The following is a 21,921-nucleotide window of genomic DNA, read 5'->3' as shown; positions in this document are numbered from 1 at the left end:
AGAGAGAGAGAGAGAGAGAGAGAGAGAGAGAGAGAGAGAGAGAGAGAACTTCTCCCTCGTCGGTCCCGACCGAGTTGCTTATTTCGAGACAGTACTGATCAGGGATGGCGTGAAAAATCACTGTGATTTTTCACGGTGATCACACAATCACGATCGCAGTCGTGATTAAACTTCGATCAGGACCGTGATCCGGAAGATGGCGTTTCAGAAGCGGTTCGTGTTAATTGTTATCGTTAGTGTCTCGCTCTCTCCCCTTAGCGGAAATTCAAGAAACTACAAATGAGTCAAATTCAAATTGTATTAAAATTATATTAACATTTAGACCATATTATAATACATATATAGTCTAAGAACAACATAACTCATAATTTAAAAGAAAAATGAAAATAATGTTCTCTGCCAATCCGAAGCGATCACGAATAATCACGAATCACTGTGAAAAATCATCGTGATTGAGAACGAACGTGATTGAATCACCAATGATTCAAAAGTAGCAGTTCACGGCATCTCTAGTACTGATACAACAAATAATTCACCCAGATAGCGTTCATCAGTGGAATTCGCGTATTCTCGCGATTGAGATCCCACCTAGGCCGAAATCTTCGTTGGGGGGGGCCATTTTTCCCTCCTTTTCCAGCAAATTCACAAATTGGCTTTTGGTAGCTCGCCAATCGTATCCGTCTATCCGCGATTCGCCTCGCTGCATACCGATGCAGGGATTGCAGTAATCGCGCGGATGCATCGAGTGGATCGTAACGACTCCGACATCTCGTCCAGCAGAAATTTATTGTCCACGTGTTGTTCGTTATGAAACTAGTTTCCAGAGGAACACTCGAGGCCCCGTTTCGTCGAGGAAGACCCGTTAGGAAATTCTGTTTCTCCGCGTAGTCACGCGCAATAACACTCGAACGCGACTCTCGTTGTCTTCGTTTCGTCTCTTTTTCTTTTCTTTTCTTTTTTTTTTTTTTTTTCTTTCCACGGCGCAGGTAGACATTGTATCGTCGCGTGGACGAACGTGTTTATTGTTTTAAGGGCGAGCTTTTCAAGCGGCGCAGAGATTTCTATTTTTTTTTTTTTTTCGGGTCTCTCGAGTTCGCGCTTTTCTCTCGGCCGTTTGGAGTAAACAGGGCTTCGAGATATCCAGGGCTGTGTATTGAAAAGTTCTCAAAGGGCGAAATAGATGCGCGAGAGAAAAGAGGAACGAGTAGAAAGAGCGAAGGGATCTCTTTCAGCCTGGGCTCTCTCTGTAAGCTTCTTTCAGCCGAGCGAAGCCCGGTCTATCAAGACAGTCTTAAACAGCTCTGAAATTCATGACTCGAGAGCGACGGGGGAACGGGAAGCCTACTTTTAATCTTTCGCGTTTCGCGTGTAACGAAACGACGGGATTTATTCGGGAAAGAATCGACTCGAAACGCTGATTGGCTCGATAAATACGTCGACTTGGTAAATACTCTTCCAAGCGAGGAAAGCAGTCGTTTTATTTATCCATAAGAGAAGAGAGATTACATAAACGTGTTCGTCCTTGTACGAATCATCGGTTATGTAAATGTTAGTGGATCCACAGGAAGCGTGAAGATGGAAAGGAAGTTAGTGCATAGTTTGGACTTCGATATCAAAGTGAAACGCGTTTGATAGTACATAATCAAATTTATCCAATGTATACGCATTCTTTGAATCACTTTCAAGCTATGACGCACTTGACGTGATTCAGCTGTACCGATGAGATACAAGCGGAGTCTTTTGCATCCGTGGAACATGTCGATTATATCGTACCGAAGAATGCATTTCGACACAATGGCAGATCGTAGATCACCATGCTTCAAGTTCCCTTCTGTCGTTGCTTAATAGATCGAGCTTACGAAGTAGGCCACACTCCAAAATAGCAACAAGAAAGAAATTCCACGCGATATAATTAATTAAACGGATATCAAGGCTGCTACATTAAATTAAAGTCTCTATTCATAATTAAATTAATTTCTATCGATTAATCGTTTTTTTTTTCTTCTTGTTAATTTCGCAACTTACATGAATAGCTATTTTTTTTGTAATCTATCTATTCTAGAGATTTCCGAGAATATATAGAATGTTATTGTTTATCAAAAATAAGTTAATAAATTACAATTTTACACATTTTTTATTGGAAACTGATCGATGTACGAATACTTTCTACACCCACTGTAAGAGGTTAACATTAAACGTAATAAACTTTAATTTACGCAACATCTACTCTAAAACTATGTAGGAATGTTGGCTAATTATTTCTTCCCTTAAAATTTATTAACATTATAAATATACGAAGTTTTATTTTGAATCGGTTCCTGTACGAGTACTTATTACACTGTCTGAAATCTGTGTCGGTCATTTCCACGGGAGCCAACTGTTGCACTACTCGGCAATGCTCCGCAGTCGCAACACTCTCTCAAGGACGGAGTAATTCGTCGAGGGCGCAATCATGAACGATACGCTCGAAATAAATCCGTCGGATATAAGATCGTTATCGCCGTCGGGTCTTCGGTTTCCCGCGAGCGTTACTCATTATGAAGCGAAGGATTAACAAGAACTGGCGGACTGGGCTCAGCGGAGAAGCCTTTCCAAGAGTCGAAGGGGGAAAAAAGGAACGACGAGGAACAGGAGATGGTAGTATACACTTCATCACTCGACTCGCGGGGCAGGTAGATTGCGAAGTTGAAAGCACTGTACAGGAAACGTGGTATTCGCGGTAAATGCGAGTATTGTTGCTGCGTTTCGCCATAATAACGCCGCGTAAACCTGGGGCCTACTGGTTAAGCAAGCGATCGTGTTCGTCTTCAGAAAAATGGTGTCGGAGAACCGGCTTTATACGCGAAAAAAAAAAGGAATGTTGTCGTTGTAAATTATCCTTTAACCTCTTAGCCTATAACACGAATAAGCACGATTAAATCACGGATTAAGGGGTTAAGTAGCTCGTTTTCAGCTTTGGATGCAAATCGTTCCCATTCGAGGAATGCTAGTTCAACGCGGAGGGTTGATAAGCGTGCTTCTGGCGAGGTCATAACGAGCTGGCGAAACTGTTACACTTTTAACGTCCCTTTCTTAGTCGTGCTCAGGTAACCGAGAATTTCCGTTACTGATAGAGACCTTGAGCATATAGGTACGCACATTGCGCAACCCACGACTGCCGGACGTCCATTCACCGGGCATTTTCACTTTTCATGCATCACAATGCTGATGGCCAACGCCGGAACGAGGAATCCACGGTTTCAGAGTACGTGTAATTTAGCATCCTATTAGTAAACTGTGAATTTTATGCGTAGAATAACACAGGAAACATGCGTAAAATATACATAATTTATGTTGAATATACATCAAATATACGTTTCTCCCTCAATTTATTATTGAACCTTCGGATCTCTCGCTCCAGAAAGATTAATTTCGTTTCAAATCTTTCGATCGTGTTTAGCATGTGTTGCGCGTGAGATGCACGAGACCTTCTATGCGCACCGCTGCCCCAACGCACTTTCAAGCTCCATTTCCCCAAAAACAATAACTCCTACCAAAAACTGTCTCGTACACTTTCGATCTATGTTTTCTTTAAGAATCACCTCCTCCCTGTTACAAAGTCCTCTACTGTACGATATCGAGTGAATAACAAAAATCAAAGAGCTTCCTAGCGCACCGCAGCTCCAACGCACTTTCAAGCTCCATTTCCCCAAAAACAATAACTCCTACAAAAAACTGTCTCGTACACTTTCGATCTATATTTTCTTTAAGAATCAGCCTCTCCTTGTTACAAAATTGTCCACGTGCTGCATCGAGCGAATAACGAAGAATAATCAATAATAATCCACCTGGGAATGTTATCTCTCGTTGCATCGAGAATCCTACGTGGCCAGGTGTTCGCGGGGGTTTCCCGGAACCCTTAATGAACACCTTTCTTCTCCCCGGTGAGGTAGGTTGGACGGACGTTTCCTGTCGAGCGAGGAATTAGCGACGAAACGTTAAGCCCGCGATCGCCAGCGTTCTTGACCGAGCAATTTGTTGGATACGCGCGCGCATACGTGCTTCTGTCGGTGAGTCCGAGAATCGTGACGTCTGGAAACGGTGAGAAGGTCAGAGGGGAAGGGAGGGGAGGGAGAGACGGACGGAGCCGCGAGCCAAGTTCGCGAAGGTAAAACGTGGAAAGAGGGAAGAAACGTGGAACGATGGCAGGAAAGAGGGAAAAGGCTGAAGAGAAGTCCTGGATGGCGAAGGGACGGAAAGGGACAGGCTGAGAAACTGCTATCGCGATGGTGGCGGTGTGCTTGCGGAGTCCATACCCTCAGCGAGACATAACCTAACCCAACCTAACGACTCTACGCTCCGGAATCCTCCTCTATAGTTCTCGCGACGTCGAGTTGTTCGTATAAATCATTTTTTCCTTGGCTTTTCAGCTGCTTAATATTCACGGGTCAAAGACCTCGAGCGTTAATCTTGAAAAGACTTAGGTTGGGTGAGTGGTGGTGGGGTGGAGGGGTTGGTCAGGTCCAGGAAATCGAGAAAGTATATTATTATTACCGTGTAAAACATTTGATAAATGTTGTACAAGACCGGTTCTCTTTAGTCCTTCGAGTTAGTTGAGTCATTACAGGATTGAACTCGATTGGTTTCTCAAGGTCACTTTCCCAACAGTGAATCATACCTGGATCGGAGCTTCTAGTTTTACGTCGCGACTTCTTACTTGTCTATTCGACGGAACGCGCGTTAATGCAAATTTTCCACGAAGATGCGCCACTGTGGAATAGCAAGGTGGGAGCATTCCTTCGGTGACCTTGAATGATCAATTAATTTTCATGCGACTGTGCTCGCCTTGGCTACCTTTAAACTAAATTTTCTGAAAAAGGGAAAGTCGTAGAGTAATATTCTCCTGTGCATTGTTTATTTGGTTAGTCACAGAAAATGGCTCATTCATGGTTCATTAATGCAACTGCAAACAGTTACTGCATCAAGCGCCTTAAATTGGGTGTAAGACTTTTCTATTTCTAAAGTATTCCTTTTTGCCCTAAAAGTAATCTTAATACCCAGCAAAAATATTTCTCTTTGCATTGTTCATTTGATTATTTCTTGATACAAAATAGCTCCTTCGTGGTTCATCAATACCTAACTATAATTGCAAACAGTTAATGCATCAAATGCTTTACGATAGATGTAAGACTTTTCTATTATTAAAGTATTTCTGTTTTTCCCTAAAAGTACTCTTAATACCCAGCAACCCTCCTGGGAGTTACCAGACTCCTCGAGACGCAATTGGACCGCGGAAGGTCAAAGTGTAATTGGTCGACTAATTCGGTTCGGTTTTCTGGCAGAATTCAGAGCGTCACTTCGAGCTCGGAAGCTTCTTTGTGCTGTGCAAAGTATGACCCGGTCCAAGGGAACTTAATTTAACGAGTTGTTCACAAGAACACTCAAAACGAATCACGAGGAACGTCCCGCCACGGTGTGCCAAATTGGAGCTCGTCGGTGGGCCATCCTCCTAGCATACTAACGTTCCTAACGTCCCCTCGTCCCTCCCCGCTGACCGTACAAAGTGAAATTAATCCTCGGAATAAAGGAAGCCTCTTCCTTTCAGACTTCCTCGTCCAAGGACTAGCGAAAAGATAATTTCTCCGTATTATTCAGGCTGGAGATCGATCTCGTCTCCTACGGACTTGAAAAATAGATGCTCGTCTGGATGGCAATCTATATTTATAAATTCTCACGTCTCGTATGCAGCTCCGTACCGCAGACACTCGTCCAGAGATTCCGTAACTTATCGTGGTTAGGGAATCGGAGCGTAAAACTCTTACCATTTCCATCCTTCGATCTCCAAGGTAGAAGTTGCCGGAACGTCCCAGGTTTCACGCACTATTTTAGCCGATTTATACTTCGGAGTCGTGCGAGCTTTGTCACCGTGACGCGGCAAGACAGGATTTCTCGAGGGCTGCAAAGTGGGACGCCTCGATTCGAGGCGTAATCTTCCGCCACTTAACTCTTCATGCGTCCTTGATGGACCCGTACGATGGAAATTACGCTGTTGGGAATAATTAGGGGGATCGCTCGCGTGAGCCCAGCCGATACTCGCTCACGCTATATTTAAGAGGGACATTGGATAAAAGTGGGGTGTTCATTCATGGTGTTCGGGGTCTCTGCAATCTGATATTTATTCCATTCCGTTGGACATGCTATAGTCTATTTATTTTCAGTGTTCAAGGACTGAACTGTTGCTGTCGGATTATAAAACATACTATCGATGCATTCTTGCGTCGCCGGTACATGTTTTTTGTTTTATATGGATTTATTTTACGTCGCATCTACTGCATGGTAATTAGCGACGAATTTGATTGGGTTTCTGGTGGTGCTATGTACTACTGTAGAGTTTGGTGTCTTTGAGGTGGTTGATGGTATTTTGTATATGTTCCAGGGATGTTAGAGCTGTTTCTGGATCGAGGTTATACTTCCTTCTTTTTTGATCGAATTTGCTGCATTCGTATAGTAGGTGGTCAGTTGTGATTTCCTTATTGCAGGAGTTGCAGTGGGGAGGGTCCGTTTTCTTTAATATGTATTCATGTACATGTTTTTTGTTTCCTTTGTTTCGGCATGACTGACGCGTAGCGCGACGAGAACTGTCAGTGTGCGATAAACGTCGGTCGATGAATAAAGTGTCTATTTCGAAGGTGTACTCGGTATTATTTACTTTCCCCGTTCCTAATTCAACAGTTGCTAAAGGTTTCTTGAAAGAGGAAACTCGAATTTTTAATCATTTTGTATCGGTGTTTCAATTCTCTTCGTGTATTGGAAATTAATTCTGCCCCTTGGAAATTAATTCTCCCCTCAGTTATATGTCCCAAGAGAGCACATATAAATTGAAAAAAAAATATATATGTATATACTTGTCGAATTGAGTAATCCTCCCTTTCGAAGTCGGTTAAAAAACTAAAAGTTGAAACAATCTCCGTGTTTCGTTATTATTTAACGCAACAAATTAGACGGTAAATAATTCTACTTAAACTACAGTTATAAATGACAGAATTTAAAGGCACAGAATTCATTTCTACGAGTGCCATGACGAGTCTCTCGATCTAATTATAGTTCGCTAACTCTTTAACTCGTTAACTCGTGTCCTATTCTTCTATTTGTTTTCCTAATAGAGTACACTCGCGGGAGAAATTATTTGAATAGACTTTTATCTAACTGCGCTCGTGTCTGGCTCGAGCAGCGCTTGAAATGAGTTGTTTTGAAACGGCGTTGGAAAGGGTTTCCTCAGAAGGCAGTGGCAAGTGCGGTATGCCTCTGCACTCGATCGCCTTCCGGTTTTTATTTCGCTTTTAGTTGCTCAAGCCGCGTCTCGCAAGGCGGCGAACTCGTAGCAAAGGCTAGGAGAGCGATGAACTAATTCCAATTGAAGAACAAAGTGCAATAACCGTTATATAGATACATACTTGAGTTAATAGTATCGACTCGGCTTTACACAGCGCTGAACACGGTCTCCACTTTGATTTTATAGTAGGTGTACGCATGGATGCCTGTGATGAATTGATAGCGAGACGAGTACAGTTATTGGAATATTTTCTTTTAAGAATATGTGCTACGAATATATTTAGAATTCACCTTTTATTCACTGGGAAGACTTAAAAGTTTCGTAAATTTGTTCATAGTACCGTATCTATCAAACGCTTTGAAACCTATTGTGACTTTCAAGTCCACTTCTATGAAGTTCGTTTGTAATTGTTCTCGATCAATCTCAAAATCTTACATTTATAAAGTCAGTGCATTTATGAAGTATTCATGAACGAGTCTGATTGTACGCAGTCGAAGGGATTATCATTTTTCAGTCTCAAGGAGGCTATTATTAATTTCTAGAGGCTACAAATTATAACTGAATTTCGTATAAATAATACGTAAAAGGATGTTGTGATCCTTTCAACTGGGCAAAAATAAACAATCTTTTCTGTTTTTTTTTTCTTTGGAAGGGATCATCATATCTTTTCAATTTTCATACATTGATCTGATAAATTCGATAGGGATCGTTGTAGGTTCTTGGATGACTCCAAAACAAAAAATCAGAACGAACTAAAAAATGTGACAATACGAACAATAGTAAAATAGCCACGCAATAAAAATGAAAAATATCTCGAGACTGGCATTCCTCGTTCTCCTGACCGGAACCCTTATAAATCTGTCTCTAAACGCGGTCTCTAAACCGATCGTGGTACGGGAATAAAACACGGAAAGCGGTCGTGACTCGCAGAAATGATAGCGTGCGTTTCCTCTGGCCTCCTGTAGGATTTCCCTTCAAAGGGCTTCCTTCCCCAGCGGGGCACGCGACGCTTACAAATTTACGTCCCATTTACGTACCCGCCGCGATAGCTGCCTCGTTCTAGCCGATTGTTCAATGAACTTTAAGCATCGTGGCTCCGTTTTGCGGCCGCATCTCCGCCCGGTCCCGGTGCATTCGCACGTGCATAATGAAATTCGCACCGTTCGCGGCGCCCCGTCGAACTTTTCGCGCCGCATCCTTCGCCACGGTTTCCTTTTTCGTTCCGTCGCGAATTTCACGGACTGATTCGATACGATACGCCTCGAGTTGCGGATTTATCAATGTTTGAACGCCGGCTGCGGATCGGAAAAAGCGACAGAGGAGCCTCGGGAAACGGCGAAGGGAGGTTTGAAATGGAGAAAATTGTATGTTATGAATTTTATGATAATTTTCTTGGGATTTCGTTACAATTTTATTTTGAATTTTTGGAGAAACTAAGTTTGCGGAAACCTGATCATATCTTTTTATTTTGGTCCTGTGGATAGTATTAGGGTGAGTTAAGGATAGATTAAGCGGTGTTTTGTAATGAGATCGTAAGTGGAAGTGGAGGCTATGCCACCCTTAGGGGAACAGTGGAACACATATATGTATAAATACTATTTTGGTCCTATGGGGACATGTGATATCTAGATGATCTCTGGGTGAAATGACTTTAAAAATTACCAAATGTACGTTGAAACATACCTTAATATATCCTCGAAGTTTTAAGTACTAAGTTCTAAGTAGTAATATATCCTCGAGTACTTGTTTATGAAAAAAAAAATATTCCAAGGAACACTTGATACTTGAACTCCTAATGTGCCTTCAGTCCACATTAACCCTTAACCCTTTGCAGTCCAAATTTTCTGACTTCGGTACGTTTAGGAACGCAAAGGGTTAAGCTACATCAAATTTCTCCCTAAATTTATTATCGAATCTTTCAAGCTTTGAATCTTTCAATCTTCAGTTCCAATAATATTAATTTCATTTCGAGCCACGCAACGAGCTCAAAAAGCGTATCCTTGGTCAACAGAGCTATGCACCAAGTCCAGTGGTGGTCGCAAAGGTTTCTTCTTCGGTCCAAAGCGACGAAATTCAGCAGGTTTCGCCGGGTATTGGCAGTCTAACCCACGGCTGGCTGACTCAGCATGGTCGGCGTTAGACAAAAGAAGGGAGCAGTCAATTCTTTCATTTTTTTTTTTTCACACACAGGGGTTTGTCTTGAAATAACCACCCGTCGGCTTAGCCGGCAATGAAGTGCACTTATAAACGGAGTGCAGCCAGGAAGCCGGGCGCATATGGTTGCGAGGAACACGCTCGAAATTGTCGTTGCCACGTGTTCGAGGGTCGATGTACCGATGTTCCCCCAATTCCCTCGGGACTTGCGGGGCGACGAAAAAGGGGCAGGATTGGGTTAGGTTAAGCGCGTCCTGGTCTCGATCGAGCGTAAACAATGCGGCGGTGATTTAAATAACCCTGGAATAACGAACCCTGAGACCCTGGCCGCCTAGACGGACCTTGTGTAAACGATATGCAATCGTTAGCGTGCACCGAACTAGTTGTAATAAGCTCTGGGTGCATCCAGTCGGTCGTTAGGAAGCAATTTTAATTTAAGTACGCGGACGGAGTCGGGCACTTGTTTCGCGCGGGGTAAAATTCTATTATTCATCTTCTTTCTTTAGACTTTGTGAAAGTTTTACGTCTTGGGGATACCGTGCCAAAATATTATAGCCAAACCAAGAGTACCCTATTTAATCCTAGGAAATGAAAAATGCACGGCTGTATAAAAATAGAAACGAGTTTGAACGAATTATTAAATTCGTCACGATCGCGTGCGTCTAATTGGAGTATCTAATTCTCCCCGGAATATCTGAATCATTTCGATGACGGAGCTCGACCCAGTTGCATGGAATGATAACCACGGGGCGATCGACACGAATGAATCAATAATGGTCAATAATAATCTCGACTGTTCTTACCTATTACATGCACGACGCGATTAATAGAATATTTAAGAAGTAACGAAACGGTAAAATTCAATTATCGAGAAATGGAACGAAGTTAACGCTGACTGTGTATACCTTCATTGCGAAATTCCAAGCGTGCGCCGAGTGCTCCGGTCGTGGTAACAGTTTGGAAAAAAAGGGTTGAAGATTCAGCCGTGGGAATGCACGACTTGTGAGAATGTGCACTGAATGGCCAGCGATTTTCTTGTGTGCTAATTCAAGGTTTCGCTCCGGTGAACGAGTTACTCTTCGTACACCTCGACTCTTGAACACTGACCCTTTGCGTACGTGTACGTTAAATCCTCTCTTACAGTCAACAACGCACTGCTCGAATTAATTAAAGAGCGCTTACTTAAATAACTTGATCTACGAAAATGTGAAACTGATTACGAAGTACTCACTGAAATGTGAAATATAAAATACCCACAAATACGTACAATAAAAAAGATGTTGCACATCCGAGCTATAATCATTCCTGATATATAAACATTTCTTCGCAGTCTTTCAGATCGTCTAAATAAATTTCCAAATTATGCAAATATCAGGCTCGAATTAATTATATCTCGAATAGAAGGTATAATTAATTCGAGAAGATGTGAGATATTCCAAGAACAATTACTGGTGTGGTGCCTGCCATCCTAGAGAAACTAACAGGAACTTTCTTCGTTTTAACGGAATACGTCTGCGAGTAGACGCGTAACGGGGTTGTGCGAATTGTTCGTTCGCGAGTTAGCCTCGGGCATCGAGGAGAATCGCTGCGCGGATAGGTCGTAATTAGATTAGGCCTGATTAGCGATTTTTCGTCGCGATAACGGCAGAAAGTGTATCGCGTGCCAACTCGCGTGACTGTTTTAATTGCAAAGCATATTAGAAACCGCATTCTTCTAAAATCCGCCTTCTTTCGAGAAAGTAATACTAACGGGCGCCGGGTATTGTATAAAACGTGCCATAGTTTTCACGTTTTATTACTATATATGCACTTATTCAAAATGAAATACCAGTATTATTACATTAATTGTACATAGAATGTATCCACCATATATTATGTACATGTTTCGTACATCCTTTATATTACTATATGTGCACTTATTCAAAATGAAATACCAGTATTATTACATTAATTGTACATAGAATGTATCCACCATATATTATGTACATGTTTCGTACATCCTTTATATTACTATATGTGCACTTATTCAAAATCAAATACCAATATTATTACATTAATTGTACATAGAATGTATCCACCATATATTATGTACATATTTCGTACATCTTCTATATTACTATATATGCACTTATTCAAAATCAAATACCAATATTATTACATTAATTGTACCATGGACAACTATCAACATACATTATCTATATTTTTTTTTCTATATAAAAAAGAATCACGAGAATAGTACTTCATATTTGGCCTTCCAACGTGTTTTTCCCCACTGAAATATAAGTCGAGTCCTTTGATCGTTATCAGTAGAATATGGTACAGAAACATCAGATTCATGCGCGTGTCTAGTTTACTGAACGAGGTCCACGTGGCCTGGACGTACAAACTTTATTTATATTTAAACTGGTGATATCTCTGTGTAACAGGAGTTAGGTAACTAGCCCTATCTTATTCATGTGTCGTAATAGCGACGCGCAGTTACACTTACCGCAATAACGTATCGATAAGGTTACTACGTATTTACAAAACTCTTGATAAATCGGAATTAGTTCGCTTCAAGATCCAACGCCATTCATCCAACATCAAGCGAAACGGTTCAAACTGTACTTCCATTACGAGTGTATTTATTAGCGAAGTGAGTTTGTTTAAATTAGATTTGACCCTGGCGCGTGTATCGTAAGTCAACCGTCAATCATAATCGTCGATGACACTATTTCAAGGGCCTGATAATGCGCGATAAAGCGTACTAAAATTTTCCTAGCGCAACGAACAAAATAAATCCCCCCACAATTTTCACAAAAGCTTAATCGAAAATTCCCCGCATACACGAGCAACTAAACGTCGTGCGATACGAGTAAAAGTGCATAAATGTTTATTGCATCCCCCGAAGACGTCCAAGAAGATTGTCTCGGGCGCCACAGAGGGAGGAACGTCCGCGTAGCTTGCAAAGGGGTATGCGTGGGTACGATTTCATTTAACTCGTCGGCCAATTTCTGAATTCTAGTCTCGGCCGTGACCCTCGTTCATTTCGGTTGGCTGTTGGCGACTAGCCAAATATCTCCGTAACGTGTCTCAACTGCCCAGACAGGAGTCTGCTGCACTTCTCGCCGCGAATGCAATCGCGCTCAAGTGCATTACACCGGAGGTCCAATGCCAATCCAATGGGGGGCTTGCGTTGCATTCTGAAACCAGTTTCGCGATAGAGCAGACCGCTCGTACACGTCAAAGAAAAGCGACAAGCTCCCTCTTCGAGTTACGTCATCTCTTCCTTCCCCTTTTTTCATTTCTATTTGAAGAGCACAACCACTCTTTACTTGATTAAGACCCTTCGCGATTCAATGAAATTGGTTTAAGGGATCAGCCGGATCATTTCAGAGCAAGACCTTGATTATTGTGGCATTTCTTCAATTTTGATGTCTTGCACAGGTTGAATCACGCATTAAAAATTGTAATTTTTATTCTGTGAGTGAATAAACAGCACAGTCACTCTTTGGTTAATCAAGACTCTTTACAAATCGATAAAGGTTTGATGTCACACGTTTCTAAATTATTCAAAGTGTGTTTGGCTTCAACGTGCCCCATTGTGGCTTTAGGGTGGCACCCCCAAGAAATTGATTTAGAGGGCCACTTTGATCATTTCAGAGCAAGACCTTGATTTTTGTGGCATTTCTTCGATATTGCCGTCTTGAACACGTTGAATTCTATAATAAAAACTCTAATTCTTATCTAGACTCCAATTTTTCTAACGGTCCCTCTTTGTTGTCTTTTCTTTAATAGTGAAGAACTTGAACACGTTGAACCTCTAGAATATAAACTCCAGTGGCCATTTTTCTTGCAATTGCAGCACGTGAAAAAAAGATCCGAGGGCCACTGTAATTGAATTGGCTGGATCCTTGAGCCAGCTGTCTTTCTAAGCGGCTAAACAGCTCTCGCGCTAAGGGCTTTGCTCTTTTTACTTGTAATGAGTTACGGAGAGCACCATTGTGGAGACGAAAGTGCACTTAATGCGAGGCCACGCTTACACGCCATTGTGAGAGTTGGCGAGGCTCGAGTGTTGGACGAAACGAGTACGGTTTATTCGTTTATCGTCGGTGCCCTTTGTATCTATAAAAATTAAAAACAATATTTAGAGCGACTGCAAAATTTAAATATCCAAGTGGATACAGTAAGTACAAGTTTTGTCTTTAAATTTTACCGATATATTTGACATTTTCTCTCCACCTTTACATGTCCAAGTTTTAATTCTTTATCAGTATTTATTTAGTAAGTAGCCTTTAATCGTATCACAAAATATTATCCGCTTCATTTCATCTAACGCGTAATAAACTATTAAATGATACTGGTCTCTTATGTATCATTATTTATTTTGCGTCCACGCACCGCGATCCATAAGGGTTGCATGTAGCACGTGGCGCGCATGCAAGTGCACGCGTCACGTGCAGCACCTGTAGTGTACAAAATATCGTTCATCCAAAGCGAAAGTCTACATTTTTCGTCTCGCACAATATCAACCCAAAGTAAACATAAATTCAGGGCCGGCGTGACGTTTTGCGGGGCCATGAATTCACATGCAAATCCTACACTTAAATATTACAACGAGGAATCATTTATTTACAAATGCTATATATTTTGTATAAGATGAATATTAAATAATAATACTTTGATGATTTTTGTCACTCATTTCAATTTAATCATCGCTACTAAAAAAATGTCTTGCATCTCAGAAAAAATTGCTTCCATTTGTTAATGGTATCGTCATTCTGTAAAAAGTTAATCGAAATCGGTGCCTTTTAATTCAGTAATTTTCGTAGACCGCGGGGCCTTTTAAAACGCGGGGCCGGGTTCCGGCGAACGCGCTGAACATGCGTTGCGTCGGCCCTGCATAAATTGTCACCAAAAAATATGACACCCAGCACCCGTCGTTCCCTTCGAAACCTTAAAATGCAATTTCTGAACATTTAAAAACCACCTGTACAGTGCAGCCATAAACGCACCCATAAATCGTAGAAATTTAGAAATCCATCTCGAGGGAGCTGGATCATCGATAATTCAAGCGTTCTACTGTTACGGTTTCTTCCTCTCTTTTCTTCAATGCAGAATCGAAATGGAAAATTGTCTTTGATCCCGAAGACGAGGATATCCTTTTTCCGCGGGCGTGTTCGGAGCGCGAATGGACGATATCGATTCAGAGCGGCAAAGGAAAAAAAAAAAAAGAAAAGAAAGAAATGGCCCGGCAGTTTCGCGATCGTTTCTCGACTGCCACCGGGAACCGCGTTGCTTTGCCAAGTCCGACGGGATTTTTCGCCGGTGCCGCATTCTGTCTTACAAAGCCCGACGTCCGCTTGTTTGTATCGCCTCGGTTTCGCCTGGAAGGAATTTGCTTTATGCGAGCGAGGCACGCCGACACCTTCGATCGAAAATCGTTCGAGCTGCGCCAAATCTGCCGAGAAACTTCCCAGTGGGGACGAATCCCACTGCGGACGTGCATTATACGCGCACCAGCAGGAAAGCGAGTCACTTGGGCGAAACTTATGCGGCGAACTTGTCGTTTAACTTTCCGAATGAAAAATACGTGGTATGGGAGCCTTTGGGTCAGGTCTGGGATATTATCCGTAGTACGAGGGTCGGAGTTTCAGGATTCTATTTTTGGGGAATGTTTGGGATATTCTTTTTGGTGAGATTGAAATTTACTTGAGTATTTCAAAGCGTTGAATTTTTTAGGGATTGGAGTTTGGGACTCGGAACGAAAAGCATTGTATTTATATTTAATGTTTCTTTGTCTGGGTGTCCTATTTGGAGGATGTTCAAGATATTTTTTTACTGGTATAGAAATTTATTTGAATATTTCATGGCGATTTTTTGAGGAATTTGAGCCTGATGCCAGTGATGGGCAAAACCCTAGGCTTCAAATAAACCTGAAGTTTGCCGACATGTTTGTCTCATTTCGTCTTTTGAACATTTTCCGAAGAAGAAAACGAGACAAACGTATCAGCAAACTTCAGAATTATTCGAAGCCTAGGGTTTTGCTCATCACTGCCTGATGCTTGAATATTAAGCACTTTATTCTTTTCTTTTTTTTTTAATATTCTATTATGAGAAAAGATATTATATTTGGCATTGGTTTGCTTAATGCGACCTCCCGGTCTTCTAGGATCCAGGTTATTCAACCCCAAGTTTCCATCTATTTAATATCGAGTTTCCCAAAATTCTCTATTAATACAAGTATTCCCATAGTTACAATATTTCCATACTTTCTATGAGCACCGCACGTCCCAAAGCACTCTAAATTAAAAGAACACAAACACATTACGTCATTGTACCCATATTTTCTAATAATCTTTCTGAAGACGCGTTGCAAGGAGGACCCAGGATGGAAAGTTTTTGGAAAGTTTACGGGTGTTTTGGGAGGGTTTTCTCTAATCTTTTCGGCCGAGGGAAACGACCAATTCACGTAAGACACGTCCAGTGTGGATTTTACTTCGATTCGGGCGGTTTCCCGCGAGATATCTCCGCCGATAAGCGAACGGAGGCTTCCGCAAAATGTTGCGCATTGCGTCTTACAACACGCAGTGCCAGCTATAGCTTCCGCCTAGCGGGGTGCATGGCACTCTCTCTGCAGTTTGCAGGTGGTCAACCTCGTGCTTTTCCCTCGTTCGTCCTCTCTACTCCGTGCAAAACCATTTTTTTTTCCTCGATCTAAATTACACAAATACCTGAACTTTGGACGAATTTTGAAACCTATTCGCGCTTTATTATTTTTTTTTGTTCAATGTTAGCAATTGTGTCGCAAGTTTATCTCCATCCGATGTACTTTAGATCACGTTTACAATTAACAAAGGTTAATTTAAAAAACCGAGGGAACGATTATCAAAACGTTTCGACCTCGTAATTTCAACCTCTCAAAAACCAATTGAAGGTTCGACAAAACTATGCGTTCCCCGTATAATTGAAATGGAAAAATTTAAATTCACCTAAGTTTCAGCACCATGCAACGAAATTCGTTCTACAATTACTATACATATATTCTATATAATTTTTTCTACTTATTATAGAATATATTAGGGGGAATTGGAAAAGTTTTTTGTTGAAAAATCGGATGACTTTTTTTAAAAAGAGAATCGAACAACTGCCTTTTTTACACCGACAAAAAAGTGTTAGAAAATGATGGAAATTATTTTGTTGATTAGTATTTAAGATGTCTTTAATATATAAACGTTTTTCGTCGGCAAAGAAAAAAGAAATTTTGATTACTTTTCGGTTCCCTTGATATATGTATTACAATAAATACATATTTACATTCATCTTTTTCTAAGACTCCTAATTAATTTTAGTAAATCGACTTCGGTTATTAAAGCATTAATTCGGTACCTAATAGAAATCTGCTAAGAGATCTCGGTAAACATAGCGTTAAACAGCATATGCCATCGATTAAATTTATCTTACTAAAGGGCAGAGAAAATATTTGTGTATTCCAGATAAGCAGGCGCTGATAATTGATACGGTTTCCAGTGGAAAGGTCTTATCGGTCCAAAGAAGGGGGTAATGTCACGAAAGTGAGACGCGATTTTTCCGGTTTTTCCTCGGTTAACGTTGGTAAAAGCAGATTATCCACGCCCTTGCGTGTAAATGCATGCCCTCGCCACTTCTGTGTGACAGCTGCGGTGCTTAAAATAGGGGTTCAGTAGTTCAGCAACATGCACCGAGGGTTTTCTATGGCACGATAACGCGAGCATGTGCTGGGATAAATCATCCACCGATTGTCGTTATTGAATGAACCTGATTCGCCCTTTCATAAAGCCTGGCCCGTTCCTCGTACAAACAAACGATGAATAAAAATCGGGAGGATCCGTTCTATTTCCTGCGATCACCCTATCGACGTGGTCGGCTGTGCGCGTTTACACCGACGTCGAACGAAAATTGTGAAACATATGGTAAAGGTACAGAAGAAAGAATAATGGAAAAAAATGGTAAAATTGATCTCCAACGTCTTCGTAAGAATTACAACGAGTTGACTGTGGATGTTTATGCATTTATTGCAAATTAGAATGCGCACAAATACACAGTCATAAAGTACATATTACATTGTTTAAAAAGTAAGACGTACTCTCATTTCAATTTATATTCAATTTCTGGGTCTGTGAATATAACAAATTAAGGATGTGCACAAAATGTGCAAAGTGATATAAAATATCAAGGTGTAGAATAAATTCGAATAATGAAAAATGATCAAATTAATCCCTGATGTCTTAATACGAATTGTAATGTAGACTGTCGATATTTATGCATTTATGGAAATTTACTTTCATTCCTTTTTCTGGGTCAATAAAAATATGAATTTGCATATTGCATCCCCAGTTTGGCAATGAGTGTCGGGTATCCGAAGTTAATTTTCTATATATATGACCGGAGTTCTGACGAACCAGGAGTTTAGCCAGCTCGAAAGAAGACGAAATCATTCTGGTTTACTTATTGATCGATTTCTGACTGGTTACTGTCCGGTAGAACACGTTGCTATATCATTAGCTATGTACATCCTGCTCACGCAATAAAGGGGTGAGCACGATAACCATGTCCGACATTTTGTAGGGGTTTCAAACGTACTCGCAGCTCCTAAACTAGACAAAAATCAATTTTTATTTCGCGTATCTAGAAAAGTACGACAACTATTAGCCAATTGCTGTTATCTCACATCTTACGATAATAAATGGAATAATCTATTTTATATCTCAAGGATTATTTATCCAAGATACCATAAATTTTCAATTCTCTTCCACACGTATTAACAAAATACCTGTTTCAATGTTTGAGTAGCACAAGAAACTAGGAGAAATCGTCGATAAGTCACGTTATTAAATTACATAGGACAAGCCTGTGCAAAGAACTTAATTTTCTAGAAATTATGACTGCAGTTGGTATCTGGAGTTAGATTGGTAAAATAACACAGGGCGGTCGCGTGGTATGCATGATTCGTGGCTCGTGTGCCATGCAGGAACAGGCTTTCGTGTGCTCCACTTATTAAAGCTTTTCGAGTATCGCACTTCGAGCGGTCGGCTGCCCTAAGCACGCATATGTTGGGCTGCTGCTGCTTATTTCAGCCTCGATGCATAAAGTACCGTCTTATTTCGGCACGAGGGAGAAAACGAGGCGATCGGCTCGTTTCGAATATACAACGTAACTTATGATACCGCGCTTCGGTATATTATCCAAACAATCTCGAGAATTAACTTTCTCGTTGGGTAATGAAAGCTTGGGACAGTGCTTCTCAAACTTCGCCTCTTCATCAATCCTTCGGAAGAGAATTAAAAGAATTCAATTATTGATTCGATAACATGTTTTGAAACCGTATCTTTAGATAAATTTATTCAATTTTCCATGAAATTTCACGTATTTCAAATGGTTTCATATTTGTTAATTTGTACGGAAATGAATGTACAAAATTGATCAACCATTTGGACCTCGTGGAATTTAATATCAAGTAATGTTTTCTTACGAATACGGAATTGTTGAATTATTATTTTGAAGCTGGTCTTTAAATAAATGTATTTAATATTCCATGAAATTTCATGGAATTTAAATGGTTTCGCATTTGTTAATTTGTACGGAAAATGAATGTACAAAATTGATAAACCATTTGGACCTCGTGGAATTTAATATCAAGTAACGTTTTCTCACGAATACGGAATAGTTGAATTATCATTTTGAAACTTTTTTTTTTTTAAATAAATTTTTAAATAAATGCATTCAATTTTCCAAGAGATTTCATGTAATTTTAATTTGTACGGGAGTAAATACAATAAAAATTGATAAGTCACACGAACCTCGTGGGACTTGATATTAAATAATTCCTTTGTATTTCTATTTTAGTATTTGACGTTACCTCAGCCCTGCATAATAAGAGTGTCCAGCGTGTTTGGAGCCATTACGCGATAAGACAGTTTCCTCGTTTCCTCGCAAATGTGCATTCGTGTAAATTCACGGCGACACGAGACACCAGCGAAACGTTACATTGCGTGGGACTCGTAAAACGTTGATGAATTTCAAACCCAGTGAAACAGACGGAGGTTCTTAAGATGCACTTAAAGTCTCACGTGTGCTCTATAAATAAAAGGGCGTGTCGCGTTTATCTTGGACAAACCAATTTCAGTTTGGTCGATGATCCCAATGTTATCCTGCATTGATAACTAGTACCATTAATCCATAGAACAAGTAAAAACACTGCTTCGTCTAAACGCACTTTCCCTTTTCCAAGCATTCCTTTATCGTTCAAATGATTATCCTGCAACTAGCATGGCACGTCTCCGCGAAGACAGGTATGTTTATCGAGCTAGTAATCGTCGTTCGAGCTGAAAATAAACTGTGAAAATAATACCTGTGCAGGAGAAGAATAATACCAGGTATTTCTCCTTCTTTTTTAACGAGACGTCTCCGAAGCACCGTGCTTAGGAAAATTATTACCGCGACGGCCATCGATTATTGTTCCAGCGGTCCTTATAATTTATCGATTCGCGGCCCTCCCTCGTTACTCGTGGCCGATCTTATTTAACGTGTAGACGGTTTCTTTCACCGTGAGTGCACCGGAGCGTGTCACGACAGACGGAATGTCTCGATCCTCCAGTCGATAGGAATCCTTTCCAAGCTTTATTAGATGCAAAACCGCGACCGTCGAAACATTTACGGTTCAGGAATTTCTAATAAAATTCCATGGTCGATTCTATAATCTCCATCCCTCCGCGGAAATTTAGAAAGACCCTCGGGCGTTAATATCTCGATGATATCGCAAAAAGAGACAGTTAAGGTCGATTCAGACTATACGACAGGTACCGGCACCGACACGACAAAACATTAAAACACGCGTTTTAATGGAACTATTCACACTATTCCCGTTCACGGAACGTTCAGGTCGGTGTCTGTTAAGTGCGAATAGTTCCATTAAAACGCGTGTTTTAATGTTTTGTCGTGTCGTTGCCGGTCCGTGTCGCATAGTCGTGAATCGACCTTTATTTTTCAAATATTTTTCAAATTGTGAATTTCCTTTGTTTCATTCTATGGATTTTCTCGATTCATTTCGCACGGAAATCTCTTTAAAAAAAAAAAAAAAAAAAGAGGATCGTACAAGTACGATCGTAAACTTTACTTACGATCGAGAAATTACTTGAAATACTATCGAATTCGTCACGGAACGACTACGGCGCGATTATTCCGGCCTCTAAGTCTATAATGTTATTATATGCTTCACGGTGGATCGGAGCATTATGCTCGAATTCCACGCAACGACGTCTGTTGAGTCATCGGGTTGAAGCGCGCGTAATTTACGGTGTACCAAAAAGGATGAAGAGGAGAGAAAAGAATGCGAACAGCCGGATGCCGTGGAGTCGAGTCACATGGACATAAACCGACACGTGCACCCCCTTTTCTGCCACGCTCTGATGATTTTAAAGACGGTCCCGGACTTTCTCACCGAGCCCGTTCCAATGTTTTTAACGCGTTTCCCTCGATTGTTCCTTTGTCTCGCGATTAATTGCCCTGCAAACGGTTACGACGCCCTTTGACGCGACTCCTTGGTTCGCCGCGCGTCGCCCTGTTGTCGATCACGGAGATCGATCGGCTAATTTCGAGTAAGGGGGTTAAGGAGGAATCGCATTAGGAGGAGGCCAAACGTTACTTACTCTTCGTGATTTTTTTTTTTTTTTTTTTTTGTAGAGAAAAATTTGCGTAATTTTTATCGAACTTTGCGGACATTTTGGATATGTTTCAGAGTACATTTAGCAATTTTTTCTTGGACATTATTAACACGTTTCCTGAGAATACGAAAAGATTTCTGCGTGAAACGATTCGAGAAAATTACCAAAGGTACTTTGAAACATACTTAAAATATCCTCGAAGTTGTGAAAGCAGTACATTAATTCTTCTCTATATAAAAAAAAAGAGAAAAAAAAAGAAAAAAAATCTAAGAAACAATCAATACTTGTATTCCTCCCTTGATCCTTCCATTTGGAGAACGTTTACAATAATAATTTTTTTTTTATCGATAGTAAAATTTGTCTGAAGATCATCGTGATTTCTAGGATGTAAAAATAAAGCCTGTACAATGTGTCATATTTTTTTTTTTAAATATACTACGATGTGATTTATTTGAGGAGTCACGGTAGCTTCGCAGTATTATGAAATTAATATTCTCGCTCAATGATGGCGAAATGGGACCGCATATTGAAATTTTTTTCTTCTGGTTATTTTTTGCAGAGACCCTCCAGGAACCGCGCTTCACCACTCAGCCTACTAGCAGCGGCAATATTCTTAGCGAAAATCGAACGAAATTTCTGCAGTGTCAAGCGAGAGGTGAGTACAGTTCACGAGATCTAACCTAAAGCGATGATCGCACATTTACTCGAGCACCTGTTCCATAGAATCTCGTACGAAGGAGCTTAGAATTTTTTTTCAGCGATGAAGAGCCTATT

The 21,921-nt window shown here is 40.7% G+C and overlaps 1 protein-coding gene across 4 annotated transcripts in view; it reads left to right on the top strand.

The window, feature by feature from the left end:
• Window positions 1-21,921, top strand: part of LOC128892036 (protein sidekick) — a 48,883-nt gene that overhangs the window by 12,883 nt on the left and 14,079 nt on the right. For all 4 annotated transcript variants that reach the window (XM_054152080.1, XM_054152078.1, XM_054152079.1 and 1 more), the window contains exon 2: window positions 21,707-21,802. In XM_054152080.1, the coding sequence (XP_054008055.1) occupies window positions 21,707-21,802 (96 nt within the window). The remainder of the gene's footprint in view (window positions 1-21,706; window positions 21,803-21,921) is intronic.

The sequence above is a fragment of the Hylaeus anthracinus genome, unplaced genomic scaffold (assembly GCF_026225885.1).
Source record: "Hylaeus anthracinus isolate JK02 unplaced genomic scaffold, UHH_iyHylAnth1.0_haploid 12002, whole genome shotgun sequence".
NCBI classification, from domain to species: Eukaryota; Metazoa; Arthropoda; class Insecta; order Hymenoptera; family Colletidae; genus Hylaeus; species Hylaeus anthracinus.
Note: the sequence above shows the minus strand (reverse complement) of the source record. Positions and strands in the feature narration are given on the sequence as shown.